We start from the raw sequence: 25453 nt of genomic DNA, 5'->3' as shown, positions 1-25453 counted from the left end.
GACGTTTTGGTGGAGTGTGTCAGCCGGAAGTGACTTCGACCAGGCACAATGTTATAACCTTGCTTGGAATAGAGAGGGCACGTCTAAGTTGATATATAAATTGGTGATCAGCTGTGGGGTTTCAAGCTGATATAATAGTGACCAGTTGAGGAATCCATACAGCCGAAACAGCCTAGCACAATCTTCATTGGGCCAACGGCTGATAACGGCCAGGAATGATTCACAAAAACCTAATTCCCTATTGCAAACACCAAATTTAATCACAATAGTGCCCAAAAAGTAAACACAAACACTATTGGTATAGTGGACTATGACGTGTACCCGGGATGGGGGTAGAGTACGATATAAAGGGCCCGCCACTTGCTACCTTCTTCCTCAAAAGCCGGTGTGGAACTAATCAACCTGTCCAGGCTGCCACGCATCTCAGGCCCCATAGTTGCCAACTCCTTCCTTTTGATGAGCAACATGGAAATTATGACGCTTCCAGAAATGATGCCGATCGGCCGAAAACATTTTCTCTGATGAAGGTTTTTATGCTTAAATGGTGACAAATGCATCAACGAGTGTAGCTGCAGCCACACCCATATGACGACGAACGCATCAACGCGGGCGAAGGGGTTAATATTTCTCTCCCTCTCTCTCTCTCTCTCTCTCTCTCTCTCTCTCTCTCTATATATATATATATATATATATATATATATATATATATATAAATAAATATATAAAAACAAATATATATATATATATATATATATATATATATATATATATATATATTACACCTACTCCAAAGGATCAAACAAATGATGTTCCTAGCACTTGCTCTTAACTATACCTGTTTATCACATCGTTATTTGCCCTATTTTTTACCTTATTTATCCATGCATTCCCTAATTATTTACATATTATCCATGGTCTTTACTCCCAGGGCACATGATCCTCGTCTCCAATGTCCTGTCCATGCCCTTCGTAGCCCCTGCCCTCAACCACACCTGCGTACCGCCCGATAATGGATACACACTCACCTCTACCACCTTTAACCCCATCGACAGCAATACCACCACCGTGTATGTACTCCCAGGCATGAGTAGATAAGACTGATAGGTAGATAGATAGAAGGATAGATTGACTGACTGATAACGAAAATAAAGGATACGCACTCACCTTTACTACCGTCATCCTTTCCGGCACAAACATTACCACCACTTACACACAAACATACACTGAATTTTCCAGGCATGAGTACATAGACAAGTAGATAGTTAAGCAGTAGATAGGTCGACAGGTAGACAGACATATATGAGATAAGAATGAGGATACACGATCACCAGAACCACTTTCAACACCACTGGCACCATTATTACCACCGTTCTTACCTAATTGTTCTTACCTAATTGTATCTTTACAGGAATGAGTCAAGCTCGTATTGTCCCGTGTCTTAGACCATATTTATCGTACATATCCTTAAATTTGTGAATTGTTTTGGCACACACTATTTCATTCGGTAGTGCATTCCATTGATCAATTGCTCTGTTTGGGAAACTGAATTTCCTTACGTCTTTATCACCTCTCTTCTTATGCTGTTTTTTGCAGTGTCCTCTTGCTGATGCTTCTCCATATGTTAAGTAATCATTTATGTCTATTTTCTCCTTTCCTGATATGCACTTATATAGCATTATCATGTCACCTCTTTTCCTTCTCTCCTGTAGTGTTGGTAGATTCAGTTTATTTAGTCTTTCTTCGTAGCTTAGGTCCCTTAAGCTTGGTATCCATCTTGTAGCGGCCCTTTGAACTTTTTCAAACTTGTCTATATGCTTTTTGAGATAAGGACTCCAGACTATTGATGCATATTCCAGGGTTGGTCTAATGAATGATGTTATTATCCTTCTTAGCATGTCTTCATTTATGTATGTGAATGCTATTCTCATATTTGCAAGCAGTGTATACATGTTCCGTACCTTCTCGCTGATGTGGTCAGCCGGAGATAGTCTGTTATTGATAATCACACCTAGGTCTTTCTCTCTTTCTGATGTGTATATGGTTTTATTTCCTAACTTATAATCCCAATCAGGTCTTTTTCCACTTTTACCAAACTTGATTACATGACACTTGTCCACATTGAATTCCATTTGCCATGTACTACTCCATTCATGAAGTTTATTTAATTCTTCTTGTAGCTCCCTACAAGAATCTGTGCTAGTAATTCTTTGTATTTTTGCATCATCTGCAAACATATTCAGATAGCTCTCATTTCCAGTGTTACTGTTTATATCATTTATGTACACTAGAAACATGATTGGTGCCAGCACCGAACCCTGTGGTACTCCACTAGTCACTTCTTTCCATGATGAGTAGTTTCCTCTTAGTACTGTCCTCATTTCTCTTTTTATGAGAAAGTCTTGCATCCAACAAAACAGTTTGCCTCGAATTCCTCCTTGATGGTACAGCTTCCATAAAAGTCTTTGGTGTGGTACTGTGTCAAAAGCTTTCTTGAAATCTAAATAGATACTGTCCACCCATCCTTCCCTTTCCTGTATTGTGTTTGTTACTCTGTCATAGTAGCTCAACAGATTAGTAACACATGATTTTCCTTTTCTGAAACCAAACTGTCTTTCTGTTATCATACTGTGTTCTTCTAGATGATTTACCCAAGCTTTTCTTATAAGTTTTTCTAATACCTTGCTTACAACACTGGTCAGTGATACTGGTCGGTAGTTGAGAGGATTTTGTCTATTTCCTTTCTTGAATAAGGGGACTATATTTGCTTTTTTCCAAATATCAGGTAGTTTCCCTTGAGTCAAGGATTTCTTGAAAATTAAAAATAATGGTTTACTTAACTCCTTTGAACATTCTCGTAACACCGAACATGAAATTTCATCAGGACCACTTGCTTTTCCTCTGTCTAATCTACTTAACTCCTCCTGTATTACTTTTTCTGTTATTTGTATATCTGGTAGTATGTGTGGACATGCGTGTTCCACATATTCCCTCTCAAAATTTTTTTCTTCTGTAAAAACTAACTGGAAATTCTTATTTAGTGCTTCACAAATATCTTTCTCTTGTGTATAAGTGATTCCCTCGTCCGTGATGGATTGTATTATATCTTTTACTTTGGTTTTGCTTCTGATATAGCTGTAAAACAGCTTTGGTTGATCACTACTTTTATTTGTTATATCCTCCTCAAACGTTTTTGGGCTTCCCTCCTTATTCTTGTATAGTCGTTTCTTGCCTGTTTGTAATTATTATACGCCGTTTCACTATTGTGTCTTCTGTATCTATTCCACAACAAATCTCTTCTTTCTTTTGATTTTTTACATTCTGTATTGAACCATTTCTGTATTTTCTTATCTGCTTCTTTGTGCTGTGGGATGTACTTCTGGACTCCTATTTCATAAAATTCAAAAAAAAATTATATACAGCATATAAATCTTGTCCTCTAAGCTCATTTTCCCAATCAACTTCTAAGAAATACTTCTTTAGGTCTTGATAATTTCCCTTTTTATAGTTTAGTCTCTTTTTGTAACTGTCATTGCTGTTTACTATGTCATATGCTATCCTGAAGTTATAATTTAGTACTGCATGATCGCTTTTGCCGAGTGGAGGGTGATATATTAAACTGTCATTGTCATTTTCTTGCCTAGTAAATATTAGATCTAGCACTGAAGGTACATCAAGTCCTCTTTTTCTAGTGGTTTCCCTCACATGTTGCGTTAAGAAAAACTCTTGTACGAGATCCAGGAGCTTTTGGTCCCAGCAGCTTTCTTGGCTATTTATATCTAGAGTATTCCAATTTATATTTGTATTGAAATCCCCAGTTAGTATAATTCTTTCCGATTTCTCTTCCATTTTATGTAGCAAGGATCTTATACTCTGAATTGTACTCTCTGCCAGGTCCTCATATTCGTCTCTTTCCCATGTGTTTGATCTGGGTGGCATATACAAATTGGCTACAATTACTTTACCTTCAGATGTGTCGATCTCTACTGCAATCAGTTCTACTTGTGATGGTATATCTAGGTTTATTTCCTTGACTTTTAGATTTTTCTTAGGTAATATTATAATTCCTCCTCCTTTTTTAAATTTCTGTCTCTTCTCCATATATTGTATTCCTCTAAGTTTAGTATGTCATTGGATATCCTTGGTGTTAATTTTGTCTCAGTTAGGCATATTATTTGTGGTTCATTTTCTCTGACATAATCATTCATCTCTAGTAATTTAGATACCATTCCATCCACATTTGAGTACATCAACTTTATCATCTTGTTTATATACTTGTCATGACATGGTTCTACTAACTTCCTCCTTTTCTTCCATCCTGTTTGTGTACCACTTTCGTACCTGCAATCCTATTACTTTGTAAAAAAATTTCTTCTTGTCCTCTTCTGATCTTCACTCATTTTTTGTTTTTGCTTCCTCCCTTTTCTCTTTCAGTAATTCCAGTTCCTCTTGTGTTAGGCATCTTTTTATCCATACATTTTTGAACTCCTCTTTTTCCATAAGATTCTTTGCATTTTTTAGTATCTCTTCCACAGTGTTTACACTCTGGAAAGTCACCTTTAGAGGTCTTGTCTTGCTTTTCTCGTATTTCCCTAACCTTTTGTGTTCCTCTATGTCTTTACTACAGATTTCCTCTGATACTTCTTTCAGTAAGCTCATTACATTTGCCATCTCCTTTTTGTCTCTAGTGATTTTGTTTTTAATTTCTTCCTCTTCCATACCAGTGATTACTATTGATTTATTTATTTCTACTGAATCTCTGACTAACTTTGGATTGTTTTGGATTATTCTTTTCACTTCCTTTTTAATGTTTTTTTTCTCCACCCTTGTTTCTAAGTCTTTCTTTACTTTCACCATTTCAGCATACGTGGTTTCTACATCATTTTTGTAGCTTTTCACAGCTTCATTCACCTGTATTATCTTCTCCTCAATATCACTGCTCTGGTCCATAAGACTGCTTGCTTGTCTAATTGTCTCTGTGTCATTTTTTAACTCTTCCATAACACTCTCGTGATTAACTACTGTACTTCCCATTTCACTCACTTTCTTCCTAAGCGTATTCAATTCCACTGTTAGTTCACTGATGGTTGTGTCTTTCTTATTGGCCTCCCTTCCCAGTTTTTCTATCTCTTCCTTTTGCAAGTGCATTTGCTTCTTTATTTCATCAATTTCATTTTTGAAAGCCATTTCTAGTTTGTGTACACGTTCAACCAGTCTATTGTGAGTCTCCACTTCAACCAGTTCTTGGTAGAAATCATCATTTTGCTTTTTACTTTTATCCCTTTTCTTTTCCAAATTTGTTTTGCTGAAGTATGGATCCATTTTGTAATAATAAAAGAACAGAGTGTGTACTTACAAAGTATGCACGCTTTCCCCGTGTTGCTGTAGTATAAACAAACCCAGCTGACTCAACGCATCGTGGTTCTTTGTTGTTTGAACCAGTCTTATTTAAACTTATTATTTCTTTTCCTTTTAGTAATGAAAAATCATTTAGTCTAACCTGGTACAGAGCTTGACTCATTCAAAGATACTTATTTAGGTAATGCCTCTGGCCGTGTTGAGCTGGTATGGAGCGCCGGTAACGGACGTCTTCCTCCGACGATGCCGTGTGTGTGTGTACCTATGTTCATGCAAGAGAGATGGATAAAAAGATAAAAGGATAGACAAGCCGATAAATAGATAGATAGATAGGTGAATAGGTCAATAGATGTGTTAGACGATTCCGGTGCTGTTCCTCCATCACTTCCCCCCTCAGACATCCTTATGGCTGACATTAAAATTCCTTCTGCTGATGTATTTTCTGCTATCACTGGCCTCATCGCTAACAAGCCATATGAGCTGATGGAGACCCTCCTGTTGTCCTCAAGAACTGTTCTTCAGTGCTTACACCCTGCCTAGGTAAACTCTTTAGCCTCTGTCTACCAACTTGTACCTTTTCTTCTTGCTGGAAGTTTGCTCTCATTCAGTCAGTCCCAAAGAAGGGTGACCATTCCCAACCCTCTAACTATCGTCCAATTGCTTTAACATCCTGTGTCTCAAAAGCTGTCGGGTCAATTCTTAACAGAAAAAATTTAAATCATATTTCCTATCACAACCTTCTTTCTGATCGTCAGTATGGGTGCCGTCAGGGACTCTCCACTGGCGATCTTCTCACCTACCTCTCAGACTCCTGGTCATCCTCCTTTCGGGGCTTTGGCGAAAGTTTTTCCATTGCACTTGACATCTCAAAAGGCTTTCAATCGAGTCTTGCATAAATCTTTAATTTCCAAACTGCCCTCTTACGGTTTCTATCCTTCTATCTGTGCCTTCATCTCTAGCTTCCCTTCTAGTCGTTCTATAGCTGCTTTTGTAGACGGCCATCGTTCTTCATCTAGATCTACTGTATTAACAGTGGTGTTCCTCAGGGCTGTGTCCTATCATCGACTCTCTTCCTTTTATTCATGAATGACCTTCTAAGCTGTACATCTAACCCTATCCACTCATACTCTGATGATTCCACCATCTCAGCAATTACTTCAACAAACAAGGGATGAGGCTATGGCACACCTAATGTCTGACTTGGCTCGTATCTCTGACTGGGGTAAAAATATTCTTGTTGTTTTTAATGCATCAAAAACTCAGTTTTTACACTATCAACCCGACACAAGCTTCCACAGGAGTACCCTCTAATGTTTATAATATCCAGCTCAATCGTACATCATCCTTCAACATACTTGGGGTTTCATTCACTCGGGACTTATCTTCGAAAAATCATATTGCATCTGTTGTAAAATCTGCTTCCAAGAGATCAGGTATGCTAAGCCGACTTCGTACCTTCTTTACCCCTGCACAATTGTTGACTTTATACACGGGTTTTATTCGCCCCTGTTTAGAGTACAACTCTCATGTGTGGGGAGGCTTCCCACATACAGCTCTTCTCCATAGGGTGGAGTCAAAGGCTATTCATCTCACCAACTCTCCTCCTTTTACTGGCTCCCTCCAACCTCTGTCTCTTTGTCGCACTGTTGCATCTTTATCTCTTTTCTATCGCTACTTCAATGATCGCTGCTCCTCTGAACTGTCTGCTTGCATCCCTCAATCTCTACGACGGGTGGGTAGCACCCGTCTAGCAACAAACTCTCATCCCTTTCCTGTGCAGCTCTCTAATGCATGAGTTAACCGTTACTCCCAGTCCTTCATTTATGCAACAGGTTAACTCTGGAACTGTCTCCCTCTGTTTGTATTTCCTACTTCCTATGATCTCCAGTCTGTAAAACGCAGTGTGTCCTGGCATCTCGATATGAATGGATCTTGAATTTGGTTCTCTGTTGTATTGGTTTTGTTTTTTTTCGAAGGAACGGTAGCGGGCTCTTGACCTTTGGTTCCTTCTTTCTTGCATAAAAAAAAGATAGATAGGTAGACAGAAGATACACACCTGAACAACAACCTACTACAAACACCGGGGAATAGAAGCGGAATAGGTATTTGAACCTACATATGTGACAGATAAGACACAGATACGGTAAAAAGGGAGAGACAGACAGTGGAAGGGTATTTCTCCATAGATTCCTCACAGATAAGACACAAGTAGGTTAATAATAGGACGGATAGACAAAGGAATGAGAATTTTAGCTTACTGATATGACGATAGGATAATAGAGGTAGGGACAGACAGAGAAATGCATATTTTAACCTAGAGATGTGAGAGATAAGATAGAGATACTTAGATTAACCCTTTCACTTCGAGGCTGTATTATTTCCATCATTATTCCTACCACTAGATAATAATCTTTAATGAAGGGGAGACATCTAGCAGTGAAGGGGCTAATGAAGGCTGTATCTAACGCTTCCAGTCGAAAAGTCTCCCGTAAGGTCGGGTGGAAATAGTAAGAAGAACTAAGCAAGATGTTCCTGGATCCAAAGGGTTAACTCCTCCCCGATATGGGTTACGGGATCCTAACGTTACCTTATTTGATCTCTGCCTTGGCTTTATTTAACACCCCTTCCCCCTTCCCCACTTCCACTGCACCCCATTCCCCATTTCCACTGCACCCCCTTCCCCATTCCCACTGCCATCCCATCACCCACTCCCACTGCATCCCCATCCCCCACTCCACACCATCTCAAATTCCATTCTACTCTACCCCATCCCCACTTCACCCTACACCTTCCCCAACTCCTTCCCCACCACCATCCCCACTCCGCCTTACCCAATTCCCATTCCACCATACCTCAGCTCAACCCAACCCTGACCTTCACTCCACCCCACCCACACCTCCACCCCTCTCCGGTCACAGGGTCTAACATGAAGGATAGTTATACTGTATATGCAGATAGGAAGAGTTGATGAAGTCGCTGGGAAGTCAGGGATGCTTTAATAAATATTGTAAGCGAACTTATCATGAAAATATAGTCGTACCATTCGTAAAAAATGATGCTGTAGTAAGCTGGCTCATTAAATAGTTTCATACTTTGAAGGTGTGTATTGGCGGCCAGCTTCGTGTGTCACTTGACTATAGTATGAAAATCCCAAAGACTAACCTAAAGCTACACATTATACAGCTGAATCTCGATTAAGTCCTTTTCTAAAAATCTGTTTACCCACTTTATGATTTCATGTAACCATTCAGCTAAGAGATCCCTAGGTTACATACATACATACATCCATATATACATCACTTACATCATTTCCACTCCGATGTATGTACAGTAACTCATTCACCGTTGACCTGCCAACAATAAAAATTCTTGTGTGTTTTCTGTTTTGTGAAGGCGAGTGCAAACGTGTGAATTATTAATACAGATCGCGCTGTATAAGGCTTTAAAAAGTCTACCTCCTTGTTCCTACAGACACCCCTCGATCTCTTAAGGCTGTCCTCTCACTTCCCTATTTTTATTTTTTTAAGATTTACTTTTATACCTTTGATAACCATATTGCTTCCTCTCTCTCTCTCTCTCTCTCTCTCTCTCTCTCTCCCCTTGAAGCTTATCGTACATGTACAGTGTACGATACCTCTGTCCATTTTTCCTGCATCTTTTTTTCCTTCTTTTATACATCCTCGTCTTTCTCTTCCGCTTTTGTCATTATATCATTCTCTGTCATCAACGTATTTTCTTGGTATATATTTCCCTGACATGCTGTTCCAAACATTCCTCCGCCTCCCCCCCCCCCCATTTCTTTTCTCTGCCTCTAACATTCCACTTTCTTGTTTCTCTCAAAATCGAATAACATTTCCTTTGTTTTCAACTTTTGATTCCTTCATGCCGATGACTTTTTTTTGAATATCTGCAGCTACTAGGAAATTCTGTATCGCTTCAGAGAACACATTAGTCTTGATGGGATTAGTGGTGGTTGTATGTTTTCACAAGCCACTCCACAGCTGAATATAATCGACATGAAGCTTAGAATTACCTTAATGAAGCGTCACTGTAGTAATTGGAATATATTTTCTTCTAATGCCCCCCTTTCGTCTGTTTCTCTCATTAAGGGATTTGGGCAAGAAGGGGATTTATGGCTATTTCTCGTAATGTATACAAACATGAGAGTACTTCACAACATCCAGAATTCTTCAATAATAGCTTGAGTGTTGATGGTATGTCTCAGAAAAAGAAGAGCAACCAAAAAGAAAAAGAAAAAAGTCTTCGTATTTAAGGGATCAAATAAGTGATAGTCCTCTGTGAACCCTTTACCTATCTCCTGTCGCTGCCGAAATACTAAAGGTTGTAGTTGGCTTATTTAGGGACTATCTAACTTCTTCCATGGTGAATGAAGGTTGTATAGCCCTTTGGTTCACCTTGATAAATCAATCAATCACTTCCTGTGGCACCCCACGGGATGCATAGGGCCTCAATGAACTCTCTCCACCAATACGAATATTTGTCTCTTGCCATCTCCTTCAGGTCGCACCAACACTCCTCTCCTGCTTCTTTTTTCATTGTCCTCAACCAGATTTCCCTCGGCCTACCTGTACCTCTTCTTCCTCTAGCAGTCCACTCTGGCAAATCCTGTATTAAACTACCTTCTTTTCTGTATATATGTCCCAGCCACTTCCAGCGAGACAGTCTCACATATTCATTAACTGGTTCCACTCTCGTAATATCTCTTACTCTTGCGTTTGTAACTCTGTCTTACCACTTTACCCCAAGAATCCTTCTCAGTATTTTATTCTCAAATCCTAATACTTTCTGATCTGTTGCAATTGTACTGTACCATGACTCATGCCCATAAATTAAAATTGGTCTAACCATGGCCTTGTAAATTATCACTTTAGTATGTACCGAAAGCATATTATTATTCCAAACAGATTTCAACATTCCAACAGCTCGCCAAGCCTGTCTAATCCTCTCCTCAATTTCATTGTTTAATGATCCATTAGATGACAGAATCGTTCCCAGATATTTAAAGTTTTCTACATTCTTCACCACATTATTCCCAATTACACAGTCGATTTGGTTCTCCACGTTCAAATTAATAATGTCAGTCTTTCCACAATTTATTACCAATCCCACTTTTTTTCCACAATTTATTACCAATCCCACTTTTTTTCCACAATTTATTACCAATCCCACTTTTTTTTCCACAATTTATTACCAATCGCACTTTTTTTTCCACAATTTATTACCAATCCAACTTTTTTTTTCCACAATTTATTACCAATCCCACTTTTTCTCCTTCCTCCACACGACAAACAAGCACCCTCTGCATCTCGTAAATACCTTGATAAATACTTCTTGATAATTCTACAAAAGCTTATGGCAGTACAGATAGCCTAAATGCAACTCTGCCATTTCAGAAACAACTGCCGCTACTACACGAATGACACTGAAGGAGGCGGGTTTGAGGAGAAGGCCTGCAGTGACTGGATATATGACAACTCCACCTACACCCTCACCCTCACCTCCCAGGTACTACACACTCTTCTGCATTACACATTAAACAGGTCCAGGATAATCTCCGTGTATACTGCATATAGTTTTTGTGATTCAGTAGCCGAGAGTTTTCTTCCTTGTACTAATGCAGGCGCATAAATATATGAGAGACCTTGACAACATTTATTTCATTTGCAACTTGTTACTGTAGTACAGTCAAGGACAGAGTTCATTCACTGTTCTACGGTTCCACTATGTCTGCTTTATACATGAGGAGTGCCCATTACTTTCTCCTTGGTTCCCTTGATTCATCGTACTAGAGAATCACCTATGGGCAGAAAAACATACCAATCCTTCCTCAACTTAAGGAATATTAGCCAACAAAGGTAAGTTAGCAGCAGCAGAGGTGAAATCTTCGGCGATCTTTTGTACCTGATATACATAATAAATATTAATATGACAGATGCATACTGCTCTAAATGATAACGCATAATGTTTCACTATTAGCTACTTCCAGATACTTTCATTGGAAATGTCTCTGAATTTATGTACTAACAGTGCTGCATGTGCATATATGTGTGTGTGTATATATATATATATATATATATATTTAGATAGATATAGATATAGATAGGTATAGATAGATATAGATATAGATATAGATAGATAGATAGATAGATATAGATAGATAGATAGATAGATAGGTATAGATGTATCTATCTATCTATATTTATCTATTTATCTATCTATCTATCTATCTATATATATATATATATATATATATATGTATATTGCCTGACGCCTTGATCCCGTAAGGGGTGGACACAAACAAATCGCCTCCATGTCGCTCTGTCCCCCGCCATTTCACTGCCGTGCTCCCAGCTCATACCCCCCACTTTCATATACCTCTCCACTCCATCCCTCCATCTCATCCTTGGCCTTCCCCTCCCTCTTCCCCCCTCCACCTCAGATACACTCTCCTCATCAGTCTCTCACTCTCCATCCTCTCCACATGGCCAAACCACATTAATGTGTTTCTTCTAACGCTTCCTATCACATCCACATCCACACTACATGGCTCCTTCACTTCCTCATTTGTCAGCCTGTCTCTCCATGTGACTCCACATGCTCCACTCAACTCATTTTCACTGCCCTTACTCTTGACTTCTGCCCTCCAGCAAGGTCCAAGCTTCACTTCCATACGTTAGAGTTGGTATCACAATACCGTCAGGTAGTAGCTTTTTTACTTCCATGCTCACTTCCCTGTTTCTTATTACTGCTTTTAAGGAACCAACAACCTTTCTTCCCTGCTGCACCCTTTTAAGGACTTCACCCTCTAAACTTCCATCCTTACTCATCACACTACCCAAGTACTTAAACTTACTCACATTCTCCATTTCTTCATCATCCAATCTCACTGTACATTCACTAGCTTCACTTCTCTCGAAGACATTAACTTTACTCTTTCCTACATTCACCTTTAGATTCCGTTTTTTACACACTCTCCCAAACTCATCCACCAAGCCTTGCAGTTCCCCTTCTTCTTCAGTTAACAACACAGTATCATCTGCAAACAACAGCACAGGGAGTTTCCAAACACTGCCCTCTCTCACTAGGACCAGTCCAACTTCTACTGCCCTGCCTTTATCTCTTTTATAACCCCATCCATATACTGTAGATTGAACAACCATGGAGACATGACACATCCTTGTTTGAATCCAGCCTTCAAATATAAAAAATCACTCAGTTCACCATCCATATGCACTGTAGCTTTGCACCCTCATACATATTCTTCGCAGCATTGAACAACTTCCCATCTACTCCATATATTCTTAATACTTTCCACAATCCTTGTCTATCCACCCTATCATATGCTTTCTCCAGATCCATGAAGGCTGCACACAACTCCTTTACCTTCTCTAGAAACTTTTCCACTAAAGATCTTAAAATGAATATCTGCTCTACACAACCTCTTCCCTTCCTAAACCTCCCTGTTGTTCTCCAACTAATTCCTCTGTTATTTCCCTCACTCTGTCAGTAAGTATCGTACCATACGCGTTTCCTTTTACACTAAGAAGGCAAATGCCCCTATGATTACCACACACTTCTTTTTTCCTCCTTTTCATTGTACAGGGGAACAATTATACCTGACTTCCAATCCTCCGGGACTCTGCCTTCCTCCCAGGCCAATCTGCACATCTTTCACATCCATTCTACTACTATCTCTCCCCCATGCTTCAGCATTTCACCATACAGTCCATCAGTTCCTGGGGCTTTCCCCATTTTAACTTTCTTCATTGCTTCCACAACTTCCATCCTACTGATTTCTTTCTCTCTTCTCACATCCCTCCTTCTCTCAGCCATTCCCCAGCCGCAAATACTTGCATTACTTTCATTCTCTATACAACAATTATTGAAGTGCTCTCTCCATCTGCCCACTTTGTCTCCCTTCTCCACTAGTAATCTACCATTTTTATCCTTCACTCCCCAGTTAACTTCTTTGGCATCCTTGTAGTGCCCAGAAGTGATAATGAGTTGAATGTAGTTTATTTTACGACCAAAAGTTCGGTTAAGTGAGAGAGCAGGGCCGAGGCATAGCTGTTTCCAAGCGAACATGATCAGAACGTAGATTAAGTTACCTAGTAGCTAAGTCATTTTTTTTCCTACTGTAATTTACTAGTATTAAGTCTCTTTATAAAATAAAAACTCGAGTGACTATGTGCCTGTGGTCACATAATCCAGCATAAGGTAAGCATGCGCAAAGGGATTTAAGGCACGATGATTCTTCTTCTTTTTTTCGATGCAAGTGTATAGAGATTGTTGTAAAATAATTATTGTAACTACGGAATGTAATTTTCTTAGGATACTCGATTGTCGGGGAAAAGGCATCACAAGTCTATCACGAGTCTCTAATAACGAAAATTTTATATTGTGTAAGGCGTCATCCCCCCCCTCCCCCTTCCTACCACGCAAGATAGACGTGTTTCACTGATCACTCGCTCACCGGCCGTGAAACGTGGGAGATGGTCGGTACTGACGTTATCCTCCTCCCTCCCCCCCAAGGAATTCAGAAATGTATAACAATCACGCGAGGTGACGCCACTAGCCTTTGGAGAAGCGAGCCTGTGTTCCCGCTCACCTTCCTTGTATCTCTTGAGCTGGATAGTGAGGTATTTCCCATATATTTGTGTACTGTACTTTATATTATTATTTAGTGTGTAACTGGAATACGAAAATACTAGCTGCAGAGTTCTGTCTGAGCCTCAGATGAATGTGTGATTTTTGTGGGCAAAATATCAGGTGCCCTGGAACTGTAAATTGTTTATTAATACATGTTGGGATGATCTGCAATTCAGTACTTTTTAGGGCTGTGTTGTGAGTTAATGTTCACGTAGTTACTTTGTGAGGCACAATGATTTCGATACAGTGATGTTTTTCATGGTTAGAGTTTCCCTACAATAAGTATTATTTTGAGCAGACCTATGTGTCTGTAGTGCCATGTGTTATTCCGTTTCTAACTGAAATGCCGAGTGTTGTAACTCATGTTTCTTTATTATGAGACTTTCTTGATCATGTGGATTACTTGCATTAGGGAGAGTAGTTATTCACTATACATATTAATTTCTAGCGGGTCTAAGTGTGGAGGTCAGTCTCAGTGAGTGAGTCAGAGTCCCGGTGTGGAGGTCAAGGTCCGGTGTGGAAGACAAGAATATTAGAAGACTGGACCAGTGAACTATGGGCTGAGAAGGACTATTATGGAGCGCCATATTGGACTGAACTTGGGACAAAGGAGCTAAGTTTTTTGGATTTTGATATTAGGGCCATATGACGTTGAGTAACGTACCAACTGATTCAGGATTATTCTGCAAGGCTTGTAGATGGGAAGATTTCTGCCCTTTTGGGGAGGTTTGTTAATACATACTTCCACTCGAACTTTACTGTTTATATAATCCTTGAGAACTAGTGGTATAGAGCTTACATAGTAGTTTGTTAATATGTAACCTTAGAAGCATTTTGGGGAAATCGCGAAAGTTGGGCTTGGGTTAGCCGAGTTGGAGACTGACCCCATCATTTTGGCATGCTAACACTCTTAACTTGACCACCTGAAAAGTAATAAACGCAACCGAAGAGACCGGTCGTGGGAGAGAGTCTCCGTCAATCTGAGTTCCCCACCATTCCAGCACACAGTGGTCATCACTGGTGATTTAATTTCTGCCCCTTTTGACCACGTAAAAATCTGGATCGCAGAGGTGTCAGTTCACCCTGTCTAACTCTTTACCTCTTTCCAAAACATCTTCTTACATTCCCTCCACTTTACACTCAAATTCCTTCCGAATTCCTCGTCCACTCTCTTCTTACCCTCACTAAACTCTTCACCTCTCCCTTCCTTTCTACATATAACTCTCTCTTCCGTCTCTCAACTTCTTCAACGCCTCTGTTTCTCATCCACTCACTGTATATTTTCTTCTTCTTCTGTGCCACAGCCTCTCTCACCTCTTCAGTCCACCATGCTGTTCCCTGCATCCCCTTTCGTCTTCTCTTCACCTCACACACCACCTCACATGCTGTACAGATTTCTTCTGTGAATATCTAACACACACCTTCCACGTCCCCCATCTGCTCCAATCTATATTTATCTAATTGCCCCTTCACTTCCCTCTTATATTCTGCCCTTATTCCATCCTCTTGTAACTTTTCTACCCTCCTTGTAAGAAATACTTTCTCCTGTCCTTCCCTTCTATTTCTCCATTTTGTTTGGACTTTGATTCTGACCACCAGCAAGTGGTGGTCCGAAAGTCCATTCCCCCGACCTCTATATACTCTTGCATCCATTAACACACCTTCTCATCCTTTCACCTACACACACATAATCAATTATTGCCTTCTATTCATTCAGTTCACCATCCACCCTTCTATTCACTCACCATGTATACCTGTGGATCATTTTGTGCCCGAAGAGGGTATTAGCTATCACCAACTCCCCCCCCCCTCCCCGGCACAAATGTCCACTAAAGCACTTCCAATCTCATCCATCTCTGCAGGCACACCCCACTCACCAACTATGCCACCTACCTTCACATTCCCTAGTTTTCCATTCATATCTGCAATCAAAAACACTCTTTCATTCCTTTCAAACTTTTCCAAGCATGCTTCCACATTTGTCCAGAACTCTTCTCTCACTCTGCTTACACGATCTTGCGTTGGCGCATACACGCACACAATCGCCCACATTTGTAGTTCAACTTTCACTCTTACCCACACAATCCTAGAGCCAACTGATCCATACTCTCTTATATTTTTCTTCCATCTGTTACTCACAACAATACACACTCCTTCCTTTGCCCTCTCATTCTCACCTACTCCTGCACATACAGTATACCACATCCATTCTCCCATTCTCTCACACTCTCACCTCTCCATTTAGTCTCAGTTAATCAAGATACATCCACTTTCGCACCCTCAAGCACCTGTACAATCTCTTTCTCTTTCACCTCATCATTCACATCCCTTACATTCCATGTAGCTATCCGTACCAAGTCCATTGTTCGGTACTTAGTTGTCATCTTTTGGTCAGTCCTTGTCTGAGGCTTCATGTTCGTAATTTTAGTTAGTTGTTTTCCGGTGAGGGGCACTAACCCTTCGCCAACCCACTTGTTGTTGCGTTTGGAACACGTGTAAGTTGCTTATAAGTTACCACCCTACGTTGTACATGCTTTTCTAGTTTACAGGAAATCATTTGGCTTGCCACTCAATGTGGACCTACCCCCCAAAACAGGGTATGACTACACCAAGTGGGTGGATGATGGGCGCCCCCACCTACCACGGATATATATATATATATATATATATATATATATATATATATATATATATATATATATATATATATATATATATATATATATATATATATATATATATATATATATATATATATATATATATATATATATATATTTATATATATATATATATATATATATATATATATATATATATATACATATATATATATATATATATATATATATATATATATATATATATATATATATATATATATATATATATATATATATATATATATATATATACATATATATATATATATATATATATATATATATATATATATATATATATATATATATAGATATATATATATAAATATATATATATAAATATATATATATATATATATATATATATATATATATATATATATATATATATATATATATATATATATATATATATATATATATATATATATACAGTATATATATATATATATATATATATATATATATATATATATATATATATATATATATATATATATATATATATATATATATATATAAGTATATATATATATATATATATATATATATATATATATATATATATATATATATATATATATATATATATATATATATATATATATATATATATATATATATATATATATATATATATATATATATATATACAGGGCCTAATAAAGGTACAAAAGCCAACCCACCCCTGAATCACATCTTTCTTATGTTTCTGCCTAGAATCTTCTAAGTCTGTTCTTTGCTCTGCTAAAAATAATTTCATCCATATTAAATGCTCTCAACTCTCCAACTAGAATTCTTCCCGCTCCTTCTTCTGATTTTGCAAAACCTTTCTGACAACTTTACCTCATCATCCTTCCTCCTTTTGTCTACTGTGATGTGCTGTGTACATTTCTTTTATTGATAAAGCAGATCATTTTGCTCAGACTTTCTCCTGCAATTCCACCGTAGATGATTCCAGTGCTGTTCCCCCATCACTTCCCCCCTCTGACTTCCTCATGGCTGACATTAAAATTTCTTCAGCTGATGTATTTTCTGCCATCACTGGCCTCAGTGCTAACGAGGCATATGGGCCTGATGGAGTCCCTTCTGTTGTCCTCAAGAATTGTGCTTCTGTGTTTACATCCTCCCTAGTTAAACTCTTTTGCCTTTGTCTATCAACTTGTACCAATCCCTCTTGCTGGAAGTTTGCCTCATTCAGCCAGTCCCAAAGAAGGGTGACCATTCCCAACCCTCTAACTATCGTCCAAGTGACTTATCATCCTGTGAAATGTTTTCAAGTCTATTCTTAACAGAAAAATTTTAAAGCATCTTTCCTATCACAACGTTCTTTCTGACTGTCAGTATGGGTTCCGTCAGGGGCGCTCCACTGGTGATCTTCTCACCTACCTTTCAGTCTCCTGGTCATCCTCCTTTCAGGACTTTGGCGAAAGCTTGCCATTGCACTTGACATCTCAAAGACTTTCGATCGAGTCTGGCATAAATCTTTAATTTCCAAACTGCCCTCTTACGGGTTTCTATCCTTCTATCTGTGCACTCATCTTTCTGGTCGTTCTATAGCCGCTGTTGTAGACGGCCATCGTTCTTTTCCTAGATTTATCAACACTGGTGTTCCTCAGGGCTCTGTCCTATCACCGACTCTTTTCCTTTTATTAAGCAATGATCTTCTAAGCTGTAGATCTAACCCTATTCACTCGTACGTTGGTGATTCCACTCTTAATCTTTCCATTCAGTTCCAGCAATGTCCATCTTAGCAGTTACTTCAACAAACAAGGGATGAGGCTATTGTACACCTAATGTCTTTGCTTGGCTTATATCTCTGACTGGGGTAAAATTATTCTTGTTGTTTTCAATGCTTCACAGACTCAGTTTTACACCTATCAACCAGACAAATTCTTCCAAAGGAGTACCCACTAATGTTTAATATTATCTAGCTCAATCCTGCTTCATCCTTCAACATGCTTGATGTTTCATTCACTCGAGATTTATCTTGGAAATATCATATTGTAACTCTTGTAAAATCTGCTTCCAAGAGATTAGCTGTGCTAAGCTGATGCCATATTTTCTTTACCCCTGCACAGTTGTTGACTTTGTATGTGGGTTTTATTCGCCCCTGTGTAGAGTACAACTCTCATGTGTGGGGAGGCTCCCCACATACAGCTCAGCTCAATAGGATGGAGTCAAAGGCTTTTCATCTCATTAACTCTCCTCCTATTACTGGCTCCCTCCAACCTCTGTCTCTTCATCGCACTCTTGCCTCTTTATCTCTTTTCTGTCGCTACTTCAATGGTCACAGCTCCTCTGAACTGTCTGCTTGCATCCCTCTACCTCTATGACGGGCGCGTAGCACCTGTCTAGCAAAACACTCATCCCTTTCCTGTCCAGCTCTCTAATGCAAGAGTTAACCATTACTCCCAGACCTTCATTTATGCAACACGTCAACTCTGGAACTGTCTCCCTCTGTCTGTATTTCCTACTTCGTATGATCTCCAGTCTTTCAAATGCAGTGTGCCCAGGCATCTTGAAATGAACGGATCTTGAATTTGGCTCTTTTGCATTTTTTTTTTTTCTTGGAAGGAACCGTTTTGTTGGCTCCTACCTTTGGTTCCTTCTTCCTAACATAAAAAATATCTATTAAAAGGCACAAGTTCACTATAAGACAAATAAATATGTGAAATTTCATGACTCTGTAGGAAATACTTCTAAGTTCTGGCCCAGAATCAAAATCTCTACACCATCTATTTTTGTTAATCCCAGTGATAACAGTACCCTCCTTCGTCAGGTGGAGGGTAAAAATTCTTTGGGCCTTTCAGGTTTCTTGCACAAGTCACAGTGAAATCCCCAAGATTTTTTTTTTTTTTTTACTTTTTCGTTAAAAAAAAAAAAAAATTAAGACTCAGCATTCTACCTATCAAAAATGACACATAAATATATGAAATTTTATGACTATGGTGAATACTTCTGAGTTCTGGCCTGGAAACGAAATTTCCATGCCACCTATCGTTGTTGATCTCAGTGATAACAATAGCCTCCTCTGACTTCATCAGATGGAGGGTAAAAATGTACATACAGAGTGGTCCATAGGTGGCACTCCATAAAGACTCAATTGGCGGTATCTTATGTTAGTGTGAGCGTGGGTGTGACAGAGGGAGAAGGATATGAATAAATGACCCAAGGTAGACAGGAATAATGCTGACTTAACCGTACCTGCAACACACGAGAAATTGCTCAGTAGAGTGGAAAAGGAGCGTTATATAATGGACCACACTGTATATATAAGGTATTAATATAGTACAGTACAGTGGATTTGTCGTGCTGGAGAGGGACGCCTTCAGGTGTCAGCACCGATATAGGTGCTTATACAAACGTACCCAAGCTTCCTCGTTACCCCCTAAAAGGGGGATTGCAGACGGCAGAAGGGCAGCCTTAGCCTGGAGTCCACTGGCTTTACATCCACATGAGCCTGAGGTTGCAGGATGCAGCTACTAATATTATAGGTGATTTATGTCCCCCTCTTCCGTCAGTTCGATCTGGTGTGCTCCAGGGAGTACATCCGCCCCACCTACCACAGCCTCTACATGTTTGGCAGCTTTGTCGGGGCGCCCATCAACGGCCTCACGTCAGACAGGTTAGCTCACGGTTCCACGTGAAGCTTTACTTATTTACATGCGTCCAGCAGTGTTTCTGTGTTTTCATTGGCAGACTTAAATATTGCAAAAAAAAATAAAAATAAAAAGTGGTGATCCAGTACGCCCATGCACACGTTGTTTCGGACAGATAAGAATGCAGATCTTCTTCATTTTTTCTCTTTATCTCCTTGTGGCTATGGAGGAAAAAAAATCCTATTCGTCTTCTTTACACACAGGTTCGGGCGGAAAACAACGCTAAGCCTGGGGGTACTGACATATTTCTTCATTGCCATATCCAGCTGTTGGCTCACCTCCCTCCCGGCCATCCTCACCTTCCGTTTCATCCTCGGCGTTTTCCATCCTTCCATCCTTCATACTGGCTATAGCCTCGGTTAGTCCGTATCTCCAGTAAGTTATTTATTTGTTAGAAATCCTAGAACCAGTTTATTGTCATCATAACCCCTTCACTGCCTTGACGTATTTGATTTTTTTTCATTCTATCTCCAGACAAATTTACTAGACTTGGAGGAGACTTTTGGAACTGAAACAGTAAAACACACACACACACACACACACACACACACACACTGACCAGGTTGTAAGCAAGGTATTAGAAAAGCTTATAAGAAAAGCTTGGGTAAATCATCTAGAAGAACACAGTATGATAACAGAAAGACAGTTTAGTTTCAGAAAAGGAAAATCATGTGTTACTAATCTGTTGAGCTACTATGACAGAGTAACAAACACAATACAGGAAAGGGAAGGATGGGTGGACAGTATCTATTTAGATTTCAAGAAAGCTTTTGACACAGTACCACACCAAAGACTTTTATGGAAACTGTACCATCAAGGAGGAATTCGAGGCAAACTGTTTTGTTGGATGCAAGACTTTCTCATAAAAAGAGAAATGAGAACAGTACTAAGAGGAAACTACTCATCATGGAAAGAAGTGACTAGTGGAGTACCACAGGGTTTAGTGCTGGCACCAATCATGTTTTTATTGTATATAAATGATATAAACAGTAACACTGGAAATGAGAGCTATCTGAATATGTTTGCAGATGATGTAAAAATACAAAGGAGAATTACTAACACAGACTCTTGTAAAGAGCTACAAGAAGAATTAAATAAACTTCATGAATGGAGTAGTACATGGCAAATGGAATTCAATGTGGACAAGTGTCATGTAATCAAGTTTGGTAAAAGTGGAAAAAGACCTGATTGGGATTATAAGTTAGGAAATAAAACCCTATACACATCAGAAAGAGAGAAAGACCTAGGTGTGATTATCAATAACAGACTATCTCCGGCTGACCACATCAGCGAGAAGGTACGGAACATGTATACACTGCTTGCAAATATGAGAATAGCATTCACATACATAAACGAAGACATGCTAAGAAGGATAATAACATCATTCATTAGACCAACCCTGGAATATGCATCAGTAGTCTGGAGTCCTCATCTCAAGAATCACACAGACAAGATTGAAAAAGTTCAAAGGGCCGCAACAAGATGGATACCAGGCTTAAGGGACCTAAGCTACGAAGAAAGACTAAATAAACTGAATCTACCAACACTACAGGAGAGAAGGAAAAGAGGTGACATGATAATGCTATATAAGTGCATATCAGGGAAGGAGAAAATAGACATAAATGATTACTTAACATATGGAGAAGCATCAGCAAGAGGACACTGCAAAAAACTGCATAAGAAGAGAGGTGATAAAGACGTAAGGAAATTCAGTTTCCCAAACAGAGCAATTGATCAATGGAATGCACTACCGAATGAAATAGTGTGTGCCAAAACAATTCACAAATTTAAGGATATGTACGATAAATATGATTTAAGACACGGGACAGTACGAGCTTGCCTCATTCCTGTAAAGATACAATTAGGTAAGAACAAGTAGAATCCAATAACGTCTACACAACGAGGGGTCTATCTGAAGTTGAACATTTTAATAAAAAAAATACACAAGGTCATCAGAGTGAAGTTGCTAAACAGTTCACGCTTGTAAATTACTTACACTGAATTAACAGCCTTGCTCAGATCATTATGTTCTTTTCAACTAATAAAATTTTAGTAATGTGTTTCTTGAAAACTAGTGCTCTGTATAGCACTAGAGGTATGTGCAAGTCCAAGTAGCCTACAGATCCCAAATTGCAGATCCAAAAAGGTGAGACATATTCCATCATCATTATGTGCTTTACAAATTATGGGAAAAAATTGATATAATTAATAATAATAATAATAATAATAATAATAATAATAATAATGACAGGGGTTATCTACACTTCCACGCACTCAATTTTAGCAATACGTACAGCCATGAGCAAAAGTTCGTTGACACTTCTCTGACGTGTGAGGCAAGGGAAGGTGTTACATGAATTATTTTGAAGTGAGAGCAAATTGAAACAGAGAAAGAATGGAAGAAGGAAAGATGTTCTCTGTTGTTTGGGGAGGAATGAAAGATATGGAAGGCAGGAGACAATGCTGGCAGAGGAGTGTAGCAGCATATTTGCTCCTGGCTGCATCGATACCCCTCGTACTTTTATACAGCGCTTGAGGTATGCGAACCCAAGTACCGATCTATCGTGGGCGTGCTGGCGTCTTTCCCGTGGGCGATCGGCACTATGATTTGGGGCGGAGTGGCCTACCTCATCAGGGACTGGCGATGGCTCCAACTGGCAGTCAACATACCCGGCCTTCTCATCGTTCCCATTCTCTTGTAAGTTTTTTATCTTTCTTTTTTGGGTCAAGTTTTCCTCTAGGGTTTAGGCTTCGCCATGTATTTAGTTCCTCGCCTTCTCATCGTCCAATACTCGATTTAGTCCAAGATGCAATTAACAATTAGCTTTTGACACGCTTTAAGTTTTTTCCTTATTTTTTTTTTTCTTGATTCGGTTAAGCTTTTGGCAACGTATTTAGTCTGGGTATAAATATGCTTTAGATTCGGCCTTGGTTTAGCGTTTGGCACGTATTTAGTTTTAGCTGAGCATACATATTTCAGAACTAGTTAGGTTTTAGCTCTTGGCATACTCGTGGCACCTATTTAGTTTTAGCTGAGCATACATATTTCGGAACTAGTTAGGTTTTAGCTCTTGGCATACTCGTATATTGCCTAGGTGGGCATAAATATATTTCAGATTTAGTTAAATTTTAGCCTTTGACATGTATTTAGTTTCTATTTGATTTTAGACTCAATTTCGGTTTAGCTCTGGCATCCATTTTGTTTTGGTAAGTCATACAGCCATATAGCAGAACTTCTGCCTATCAGAATTCTTTTATTCCCCGAACTGAATCTCTCTGGAACTCGCTTCCACGGAGTTGTTTCCCCCCAACCTTCAACTTGCAGCTGTTCAAGTCCAACTGTTACAGATATTTTATGAATGAAGGATGCCATTTATCTTGTGTATGGATTTTTTTTTTTTTAATTCATTTATTTTTCCTACCTCTGTTCTGTTATTTAAAAAAAAAAAAGGTATAGTTAAATTATGGGCAGTTATAGTTTAGTTTTGGTAAGAATACAGGGAGGAATAATTTTATTGCACAATCAGTTATAGTTGAGCTTTGACATTTCTTTAGCTTTGACATAATTTTATTTTAGATTCAATTGTGGTTTAGCTTTTGACCAACACTTAGTTCCTGTGGTTTTCCACAGCAGTGCCAGTTAGCCAGGAAATATCTTTGTAGTTGAGTAGGTTCTTCCTCCCTAGAATTTTCTGCCTAGTTCAGTACTCTACATTCCTTGATAAATTTGACCTGCCATTCACTGATTTCATAAGTATTTTCTTCAGTGTTGTAGACAGTAGTAGTAGTAGTACTAGTAGTGGTGGTAGTAGTAGTAGTAGTAGCTGCAACCCCAAGCTAAGCTGAATGTGAACCGGTGGACTGCAGTCTTAAGTTCTTTTTCTGCAGTCCACCATCATCATTTCGGGGGATAGTGAAGTAACTGAGACACGTTTGTATAACTAGGTAGTTGAAAACCCTGGTTATATCCTACATCTCTGATTGCACCATACATCATATATTTCTCCACCCCATCCACTCTGTCCTCTGGCAATAGGTCCCCCTTCCTGCGACTCACACGCCCCATCTCTCATATAGTTAATCTCTCCATCCCATCCCTCCATCTCATTTTTGATCTCCCCTACTCCCTTCCTCCTCTAATAGTGAAAAAAAAAAAAAATGTCATTTGACCCTTTTTGCAATAAACAATTCTCCTGCATGTATCTTGTCTTTCGACGATTGGATGACTTTCCCCCAACTCACACCACCCCTCTCTCATACATCTCTCCACTCGATCCCTTCATCACAGCCTCAGTCTCCCCCTTCCTCCTCGTAATTAAAGGGAAAAAAGGTATATCACTTACCTTTTCTTGCCACACACAGGATTCTGGATGAGTCTCCCCGTTGGCTTATCGTGCATGGGAGATTTGAGAAGGCGAGCAAGACGCTGGACAAGGCGGCTCGCTGGAACCATGTCACCCTTCCGCCCCAGGAGGAGCTACACTCACTTATGCATGCCATTAGACAAGAGGTGATTGCCAGGGGTATATTAATAAAATACACACACGCACAGCAAAATATATGCATGCAAGAGTACCTAAACATTATTAAATTCCCTTTTGATCCCCATTCGAAAACACTGTAAAATAGATATAAATTTCTTTCCTGGCAGGCCAACATGGGAAAATCCGGGATGGAGAAACAGAAGGTGAAGAGAGCATACAGGGAGAAGGTGACGCACTTCCTTCTGCATCTGCTCATCCTCTTCAGGTAAGTTTCAGGAGTGAGAAACAAGAAAAGCAAATGAAACATGAGCAAATACTTGTGCATTATTTGTACTTCTGAATATTTCTTGCTGTACAGTCAGGGACAAAATTTCTTCTATTAACTGCAGAGAACGCAAAAATTTTGTGTAATGTGTAATAATTCAAGCAGCAGCAGCAGCAGCAAAAGTAGTAGTAGTAGTAGTAGTAGTAGTAGTAGCAGTAGTAACAGCAGCAGCAGCAGTAGTAATAATAGTAGTAGCCCCAGGTTCATCTCAAATGTTGACCCAGTGAACTGCAGCCTGACACTGACCTCCTCCAGCAGTCCACCACCTTCCGTTCAGAGGAATAAGGTTGAACT

At 39.2% G+C, this 25453-nt stretch overlaps 1 protein-coding gene across 1 annotated transcript in view; it reads left to right on the top strand.

Annotated features, from left to right (window-relative positions):
• Positions 1-933: 933 nt before the first annotated feature.
• The window catches only part of LOC145408656 (organic cation transporter protein-like), a 28191-nt gene continuing 3671 nt past the window's right edge, over positions 934-25453 (top strand). The window contains exons 1-7 of the mRNA XM_080279338.1: positions 934-1067; positions 10770-10881; positions 20213-20316; positions 20554-20708; positions 22880-23048; positions 24713-24860; positions 25002-25099. Of these exons, the coding sequence (XP_080135464.1) occupies positions 934-1067; positions 10770-10881; positions 20213-20316; positions 20554-20708; positions 22880-23048; positions 24713-24860; positions 25002-25099 (920 nt within the window). The remainder of the gene's footprint in view (positions 1068-10769; positions 10882-20212; positions 20317-20553; positions 20709-22879; positions 23049-24712; positions 24861-25001; positions 25100-25453) is intronic.

The sequence above is a fragment of the Coenobita brevimanus genome, chromosome 78 (genome assembly GCF_032717465.1).
Source record: "Coenobita brevimanus isolate Jiangsu-jjx chromosome 78, ASM3271746v2, whole genome shotgun sequence".
NCBI lineage: Eukaryota > Metazoa > Arthropoda > Malacostraca > Decapoda > Coenobitidae > Coenobita > Coenobita brevimanus.
The sequence above is the reverse complement of the archived record's forward strand: the minus strand, read 5'-3'. Positions and strand labels throughout refer to the sequence as shown.